The sequence below is a fragment of the Borostomias antarcticus genome (genome assembly GCF_949987555.1).
Source record: "Borostomias antarcticus genome assembly, chromosome: 22".
NCBI lineage: Eukaryota > Metazoa > Chordata > Actinopteri > Stomiiformes > Stomiidae > Borostomias > Borostomias antarcticus.
The window spans coordinates 8,690,414-8,699,589 of NC_140255.1; the positions used below are offsets into that span (position 1 = coordinate 8,690,414).

The following is a 9,176-nucleotide window of genomic DNA, read 5'->3' on the forward strand; positions in this document are numbered from 1 at the left end:
AGTAGCAGGATAGACAGGAAATGATGCGATATCTTCAGGCTGTGTAACCTTTCACCCAGTCATCAATATCAGCATCAGGTAGGCTGCATTTCATCAGCTCTTTATAACACTTTTATTAGCATGTGTTGCACAATTACGAGCTAGTGAAAGATACATTTCACTGCTCACTCTCCTGTATGATGTAGTATGTGACAGATAAACACAACTTTAAATGATAAGTACAGTAGAGGATTTACATTCCATTGTTTTATATGGTGGCAAAATAATTAATATTTATGGTATTGTAATCTAATTTCATGTTTATCATCCCAAGAAAAAAGCAACATATTTGCAATTACTCTAGGTGTCTTATTTTACTATCCTCTATTGTGAAGTGTAAAAGACCCTTATGAATGTTATCAGAGTTAACTACTTTATCAGAGGTTCAAAGGTCACCTGTGTGCTGTCAGCTGGTTTTATGAGACCTGAGCCTTTGATTTCTACACTCTCCCTGTGTTATTAACAAGACCTGGGGGTGGTCCAACACATACACACACACACACACACACACACACACACACACATGCACACACGCACAAACACACACCTATAGTCAACGGACACCTAGGGAGCAGTGGGTGGAATCGGAGAGGTCAAACCAGACGCTAACGGACACGGGGAAACCAGCAGGTAGGTTGACGTATGGCTGCAGCGTCTTGTTTTATATGGTGTGTGTAGTGACTACTGTACATTGACAATCCAGGTCAAGGAAAAAGCATCAAATCTGCTTTATAGCATCGAAGTGCTAGATCAACACAGATACTGCTACATAATATTGTTCCCTATCTATTACAAGGTAACAGCTTCAAATGTAAATCTGTAAGGAGTCAACGTAGTTGAGCAGCAGTTGGGAGGCATGCCGTTGAATAAACTGAATTGATGATTGGATGAATAGAATTAAGATCAATGGACTAATCTTTGGGGTAGATTTGACCATTGATCAAGATTTTTAAAATGCTGATTGCAAACGTAATATACTGTAGGTCCTAGTGCTTGTTACATTCCATAGTGACTTTAACAATAGATATAACAACATTATTTGTTTTTGTTTATTCTAAGATTTTGCATGTGAGTAAATATAACTGGTTGTTGAAGCTTTGTTGGTTATTAACTTATTGTACAACTAGATATAGTGTCATAGGGGAGAATTCACAGCAGTATCACAGCTGTGCATCTCTACTGAGCTCCACCAATAGGCCTACTGCATGTGCCCTTGAAGATATGACTTTGGACTCCTGATATCCGAGGCATTTATCAAAGACTACGACAAGGGAAGCTCTTAGCCACAGTACTGCCCACGGCCGCAGCATGCTTATTTTCAGAAGATTAACTGAAATGGGTGCCTAGTATAACCGCTAAACTTAATCTCACTGCCTAAAATGACACGTCCCGCACATTTTGAAGTTGCATTGTGGGTATCCCTGAGGCGTCTAATAAAACGGTGTCATTTGACTATTAAAAAAAGCCATGTGTGCACATTATATCTAGTAGAAACCCCAAATCTATGTTCTGCACTGATCCTGACCTCATTCTGCCCCCCTCTTCCATTAGTTCCCAGTCCTGGACATCATGGAGTTCCTCATCCAGCTGCTGTTCTCCCCTCTGTCCACCTCGGCCATCGTCTCCCTGTTTGCCCTCGGCGCCGCCGCTGTGGTCTACCTCAACACCAGACCTAAACCCATGCGCCTGCCGGCCGACCTTAGCAGCCAGTCTCTGGGAGTCAGGGTAACGGCCTCTTCTCTCTCTGTCTCAGCAATCACCCTGTGTGACCATCAATAGGATCAGACTGAAATCCACTCAGGAACGCATGTTGAATTTAGCGGTATCGGTATAGTGTTTTAGTACACATGCATGTTGAATTTATTGGTATCGGTATAGTGTATTAGTACGCATGCATGTTGAATTTATCGGTATCGGTATAGTGTTTTAGTACACATGCATGTTGAATTTATTGGTATCGGTATAGTGTATTAGTACGCATGCATGTTGAATTTATTGGTATCGGTATAGTGTATTAGTACGCATGCATGTTGAATTTAGCGGTATCGGTATAGTGTATTAGTACGCATGCATGTTGAATTTAGCGGTATCAGTATAGTGTATTAGTACGCATGCATGTTGAATTTAGCGGTATCAGTATAGTGTATTAGTACACATGCATGTTGAATTTAGCGGTATCGGTATAGTGTATTAGTACGCATGCATGTTGAATTTATCGGTATCGGTATAGTGTATTAGTACGCATGCATGTTGAATTTAGCGGTATCGGTATAGTGTATTAGTATGCATGCAGACGGGCCACGCTGGACTGCTGAGGATGGGATGGAGGAAGGGGCCTTGAGAAAATGACGTTCGCGCTCTTTTTCGTTCTCAGGGCGGAGCGAGGAAGAGCGCTCTGATGGAAGACGACAGTCTCATGTCATGCTACTATGACAACGGCAGGACCCTTTATGAAGTGTTTCAGAGGGGACTGCAAGTGTCAGGTGAGCCCACCCCCTGAGTCGCAAAACCAGGGATGCAACATCTCACATAACACTCAGGCTACTCACCTTCATCCCACATTCATCTCATGCTAAATATTGGTCATCAGTATTAAAATATTTGCACATGTACAAAGTGTACCTATTTTCAAGCCTGCATGACATGAATTTAGTGCCTTAAGTAAAGATACTGTAAACTGTCTGTTTACTTTCTACACCTCATGCCTACATTATGTCTATTATATCCAGCTAATGGACCGTGTCTGGGCTTCAGGAAGCCAGGGAAGCCCTACGAGTGGCTGAAATACAAGCAGGTACACCAGGAGCACACGTTACACAATCGTATGTGTGGTTGAGCACTGAGGACCAACTGCCACCCATTATTCCATCTCTGAATTCCAAGTTCCAACGACAACTTTCAACTTTGTTCTTTGCACTTTGTACCAAGGTATCAGATCGAGCAGAGTACTTGGGATCAGGGTTGCTTCATAGGGGCCTGAAGCCAACTCCAGACACCTTTATTGGTATATTTGCCCAGAATAGACCAGAGGTGAGGCATTTTCTATTTTGTGGACATGGAATCATAATCCATCCGATGATACCAGTGATCTGGAATGTGCAACTCAGTCATCAATGTTTTTAAGTGGTTCAGCCACTTCTGTCTCCATCCATCCGTCTGTGTGTGTGTTTGTGTGTGTGTGTGTGTGTGTGTGTGTGTGTGCATTTGTAGCATTATATTTAGACCAATCAGGAGTAGGCAAAACTGTTGTACACCAGCAGAGGGCAGTAGAGATTGCTCATAAAACTGCACCGCTTACTTCACTACATGGGTGTGATTTTTGGTATTGTCTATGATTGGTGTAAATCGTTTGATGGTACAATTTGACCATTTTAGTTGTCCATTTCAGTTGGCCAATTTTCTCATTAACTTGTTTCCTATAAAATAAATGGGCACCCATTCTCGGATGTCTTGGTCACCTAATGGAACATTTGTTCCAAATGTCCTGCTGTTATCAGGCGTGCATCGTTTTGACGCTAATGCACCTATTGCTTTTGTGAATCACATTAGTTTTGGGATTTCAAATTAGACCGACACTTTAATGCAAGTCTGACTATTGCTCCGTCTGTTTTCAGTGGATCATCACTGAGCTGGCCTGCTACACCTATTCCATGGTAGCAGTACCTTTGTACGACACTTTGGGTCCTGAAGCACTGGAGTACATCATCAACACAGGTAACTGGACCCTCTATGCTGCACCACTCATGCCTCGTTAACAGTGTTAATGATGAAGTCAGGTGTCTGCACAACAGTCCTGAGGGGTTCCCCAAGGCTTTATGCTAAGACCGCTGTAATTCTGCCTAACTAATCATTATTTTCTTCTTTCTCACCATCTTCTTTACGTTCCCTCTCCACTGCTCCTCCCTGTGCTGGTGATTCTGATCACCATTAACCAACGGTCGTAATCTATACTGTCGTTACTGATGACACGACAGCTGCTATCGCTGTGGCCTTAAAAACGACACATACCTAATATAATCCTGATGAAAATACTGCTTTATTTCTAATGCTACTGTACAATTAGATAAGCAAAGCAAAGTAATCAACGATACTGTCAGTCAGTCTATTTCAATAAAAAAAATCTACTTCATTTTGTGATATACATACTGTAGTAGCCACTGTAATTTTTTTGCCTCAGTAACCATGTGACTTACATGACAACCTCTCACTGCTTTCCTGGTGGTTCCAGCGGACATATCCACAGTGGTGTGTGACAAGCAGAACAAAGCTGAGACGCTGTTGGAAAACTGTGAGAAAGGCAAGGTACCCGTGCTCAAAACTATCATCATCATGGACTCTTTCGACCATGAACTAACTTCACGGGGTGTCGAGTGTGACGTGGACATCTTATCACTGAAGGACATGGAGGTAGGCCATCAAATATGGATGCCTATTTAGTGGACATTTTGATAATTTAATACAACTAATGACGTACAGTAGATCTGTAAATTTGTGTAGTAATTTCCTCTTAACCAGTGTGAATACTGTATGTGCCTCTTCCCCTTTAATCATGGTAGTTCACAGGAATAATCCACTGAAATCCTAATCATGTTTTTCAGGCTCTAGGAAAAGACAATCTACAAAAGCCAATTGTAAGTAAACATCTTGAACTAGTTAGTGTTAAAAAAAACAAAAAAAATAACAGGCTTGTTAGAATCGCCAGACACTGTAAATCAACTAATTCTATTGGAAAAAGACGCCCCCCCAGAACTAAACTACAGACAAAACTGCAAAAGCCCAAACAACAGCAAGGCTCCCTGCAGTTCCTCCTCAACTGTTTGTCATTGAAACTCTTTCCGATGCTGAGATGGTTGAATCTGGAGACCAACAAAAACCAACATGGTTCTCAATAGAACGATCCACAGTCTGTACCCTAGCTCTCACCACCCTGCTCGTAGACAGTCAGAACACCAGAGAATGAAAACAATAGAGTCAGAATTAGGTTTATCTAACAATTTACCGCCCAAACCATACTGTGATGTTGAAGCCAAGGACGATATCCTGGTGTTAGCCAGGATCTCTTAGAGAGGGTTTATATCATCCTTATTGAAAGTATCTTTGGTGTTTGGAAATCTCAATGCAAGGAGCAAGGCTGAATCGGCCAGGATAGTCAGTGCAGCTGACTAAGGTGAATGCAGAAACAGCTGTATGCAGGAAGTCTCTGGCTACAGTCCAAGATCCTGTCCAAGACCCCCTGGACATGACGCTAGTATGTTGCAGGGAATTACCCCCAATCCAACCCTTGATGCTGAGTGCCAAGCAGGGAGGCATTGGGTACCATTTTGTATAGTCTGTGGTATGATGCGGCCGCGGGTCAAACCCCCAACCTCTCCATCTCAGGGCGGACACTCTAACCACAAGGCCGCTGAGCTGGTCCATATGCTATATAAGAGGTCCTTTGTCCCCGGTGAGATCGGCCTTGTCAATAATGCTAGGAAACAGACATAGACTGTATGTGTTGTGCTTCTACCTGTAATTTGTTGTCTATGTATTATTGTGTGATGTGAATGAGTATGGTTAACCTTGGTTGGACAATAAAGTTGTATCTTATCTTCAGCCGCCAAAACCAGAGGATCTCAGCATCGTATGTTTCACCAGTGGCACTACAGGTAACATCGCACACATGTGCTTGTGTCTCTCTCTTGTGTCTCTCTGACGCCTGTCCTTCCCTCTCACTTTTTAAGCGGTCCAGCCGCTTCTATGACATGTGTGTCCGTCCGTCCATCTGTCCGTCTGTCCGTGTCTCCGTCCGTATGTCTGTGCGTAGCATGAGATTTAGACCAATACCGTTGAACACCAGGAGACTCAGACTCATGAACCTGTACCGCTTACTTCACCACCTGGGTGTGATTTTTATTTGGGTGCATGTATTTCTGTACAGCACACACGTGTCTGTTAACAGTGTTTTAATATTATGTGAGCACTGGTGACATACTTACAGTATCTTTATTTATAACTGCCGTTATTTGGATTGCAGGCAACCCTAAGGGAGCCATGTTGACCCATGAGAATGTGGTCTCTAACGCAGCTGGCGTGATCAAAAGCTTTGAGGTACACCTTCTGCCTTTCTGTCTCCAAATGAAAGATTCTAGTATCTTATTTTCTGTTTGTGTTAATATTATTGCTTCATTGAGTGCATGTCTGTGTGTGTGTGTGTGGGGGGGGGGGGGGTATACTGTATGTCAGAGAGAGAGAGAGAGAGAGAGAGAGAGAGAGAGAGAGAGAGAGAGAGAGCTCATACCTAACTCATTCGTTCCTTCACAGTGCTCTTTCACTCCAAACCCTCATGATGTGAGCATCTCCTTCCTGCCTCTAGCACATATGTTTGAGAGAATTGTTCAGGTGAGAGGAGTAAAATAAAACAAGGGGGGGGGGGGGGGGGAGGACTCAATCACGTCTTACTGAAATGTTCACCGCTGCAGCATAACAACAAATCACGTTTTGCATTATTGTGTCACAGACAGTGATGTATGGCTCAGGCGCCAAGGTGGGCTTCTTCCAGGGTGATATCAGACTCCTCCCTGACGACATTAAGACTCTGAGGCCCACCATCTTCCCCGTCGTGCCTCGACTCCTCAACCGTATCTATGACAAGGTGAGTGAGCAGATATGTGCTGGGGTAAACCACGTTATTGTTAAAGGGGCACTAAACGCTTGTTCAAGTTAATGTTATTTGGATTAAATGTTTAAATTCTGTGTGCAGGCTTTTTCAAAATCGCCACCAGTGAAGCCGTTTCCCTACACGGAACACGGAATCGAGGAAAATCTTCACAGTTTCAAAACTTCCCTTTGAGGTTTTTCTGCGATTCCGTATTCTATGTAGGGAAACAGATACAGGTACACTGACAGTTACACTGATTTTAAAAAGGCCTACACACAGAATATAACAGACTGTGCTCCTTTAACATTCTTTTGTGTGATCAAAGAAACCTTCCCTATGCCTGCAGTTAATGAGAAAAAAGACGAACTGCAACTTTAAACTTGTAGGTCCAGAGCTGAATCTGAATCTGTAGGTCCGTCCAGAACTGAATCTAAATCTGTTGGTCAAGAACTGAATCTTAATCTGTTGGTCCAGAACTAAATCTGAATCTGTAGGTCCAGAACTAAATCTGAATCTGTAGGTCCAGAGCTGAATCTGAATCTGTAGGTCCAGAGCTGAATCTGAATCTGAATCTGTAGGTCCAGAGCTGAGTCTGAATCTGTAGGTCCAGAGCTGAATCTGAATCTGAATCTGTACGTCCAGAGCTGAATCTGAATCTGTAGATCCAGAGCTGAATCTGAATCTGAATCTGTACGTCCAGAGCTGAATCTGAATCTGTACGTCCAGAGCTGAGTCTGAATCTGTAAGTCCAGAGCTGAATCTGAATCTGAATCTGAATCTGTAGATCCAGAGCTGAATCTGAATCTGCAGGTCCAGAGCTGAATCTGAATCTGTAGGTCCAGAGCTGAATCTGAATCTGAATCTGCAGGTCCAGAGCGGAGCTCAGACCCCCTTCAAGAAATGGCTGCTCAACTTTGCGGTGGAGAGCAAATTTGCGGAGGTGAAGAAGGGGATAATCCGTAAGGACAGCGTATGGGACAAGATCATCTTCCACAAAGTCCAGGTGAGGCTTCGTACGGTATGAGGGAAGTAAACATTGCTACAAATACAGAAACACAAAAAATGACAACGCTGCTGTCAACATAACTGGGTCTTCGAGAAGAAGGGATGTTTGGACACTCAGTAAACCAGGCTATGTGGGCGGAGACTAATTTGACTGTGACTCCACAGGAGTCTCTGGGAGGGCGGGTGAGAGTGATGGTGACGGGAGCAGCGCCCATTTCTCTCTCTGTCCTCAACTTCCTCCGGGCGTCTCTGGGCTGTCAGGTACAGTACTAGAGCCCTTTCACTGTCCATACTGTACACACACTGTAGCCTTTATTCATCCAGGAGACCTCATAGTCAGTCAGTAAACTCAAACATTTCACTCCTCCTCCTCATTCTATTTATCTGTACATAATTGTAATATTGCCTGTATTTGCTGTTACTATATCAAGCATGTAATCAGATTTTTTGCCATGGGCGACTGACTGAATAGTCTCCTATCACGGTGTCATAAATTAACCATTAAAAATACTGGTCTGATTACATAGTTCGTAGTGCATGTTGTGCAGTGTAGTTGTAGCCTACCATAGCTTAAATATATCTTTGATAGCATCCTCACTCAGTTCACCTGCACAGAGCCCATGTGAAAACTCCCCTTTACTCCTGTACTGTATAGAGGTTGTAGACTACTGTATAACACTGACTGCCCCAGTCTGGACAGAAGGGGAGTGCAGAGATGTCTTGCTGGCTGCCCTGAAAACACATTCACAGCTTTGTGTCTTCATCTGCCCCCCAGATCTTCGAGGCGTACGGCCAGACAGAGTGCGCTGCCGCCTGCACCTTCACCATGCCAGGAGACGCCACCTCTGGTCGGTCAACCCAACCGTTCTGTTCAAAATGTCACCTCTTTGGGGATGCAGCCCAAAGTATTTAAAGAGATAAGCAGCAGAGTTCACCTAAGTGCTGGAGTGAGTGCAGTTTACAAAGGTAGACGTGTGCTCTGTGGCTCTTGGACTTGTGCTCTTGGGAAAAGACACACTGAAGATAAGACGCACAAAAGATAAGGTCCCAGGGACTCCCAGGGAAAAAGTATAAAAAGCCTTTATTGTGGCATGGGGTACATGATTTATGTATCCTTATTTATTATGTAGCCATGCCACAATGAAGGCTTTTTATACTTACTGTAATCCTTCCTTACACTTTTTGAGTGCCTGTTCGGTGTATTTAAAGAGATAATTCAGCTGAATAACAAGTGTCTCACCTCATTACATACTGTACTTCATAGGCCTATTTAATACAGGTTAGTCTACATATTGGAGAGTCTGTTATGATGATGCAGGTCGGTATAATTAGTCACATCTGACTGTGGTTGCGGGGATACAAGGGGAGAGGTTGTACCTCATTTAGAATACACAGCATTAGATGGTCAAATCAAATGTGTCAATAATAGATTCAAAACTGATTAGGACACAGATGGTTATTTTCCTACAATATGTGAAATAAAGTGAACCTT

At 43.2% G+C, this 9,176-nt stretch overlaps 1 protein-coding gene across 1 annotated transcript in view; it reads left to right on the forward strand.

The window, feature by feature from the left end:
* Positions 1 to 1,608: 1,608 nt before the first annotated feature.
* acsl5 (acyl-CoA synthetase long chain family member 5) overlaps positions 1,609 to 9,176 on the forward strand; it is a gene marked incomplete at both ends in the record, with an annotated part of 11,652 nt that continues 4,084 nt past the window's right edge. Inside the window, 14 exons of the mRNA XM_084455906.1 lie at positions 1,609 to 1,764; positions 2,414 to 2,522; positions 2,769 to 2,833; positions 2,968 to 3,069; positions 3,654 to 3,753; positions 4,268 to 4,446; positions 4,638 to 4,670; positions 5,636 to 5,687; positions 6,056 to 6,129; positions 6,343 to 6,420; positions 6,539 to 6,673; positions 7,548 to 7,682; positions 7,850 to 7,945; positions 8,460 to 8,532. Coding sequence (XP_084312032.1) covers positions 1,609 to 1,764; positions 2,414 to 2,522; positions 2,769 to 2,833; positions 2,968 to 3,069; positions 3,654 to 3,753; positions 4,268 to 4,446; positions 4,638 to 4,670; positions 5,636 to 5,687; positions 6,056 to 6,129; positions 6,343 to 6,420; positions 6,539 to 6,673; positions 7,548 to 7,682; positions 7,850 to 7,945; positions 8,460 to 8,532 — 1,387 coding nt within the window. The remainder of the gene's footprint in view (positions 1,765 to 2,413; positions 2,523 to 2,768; positions 2,834 to 2,967; positions 3,070 to 3,653; positions 3,754 to 4,267; positions 4,447 to 4,637; positions 4,671 to 5,635; positions 5,688 to 6,055; positions 6,130 to 6,342; positions 6,421 to 6,538; positions 6,674 to 7,547; positions 7,683 to 7,849; positions 7,946 to 8,459; positions 8,533 to 9,176) is intronic.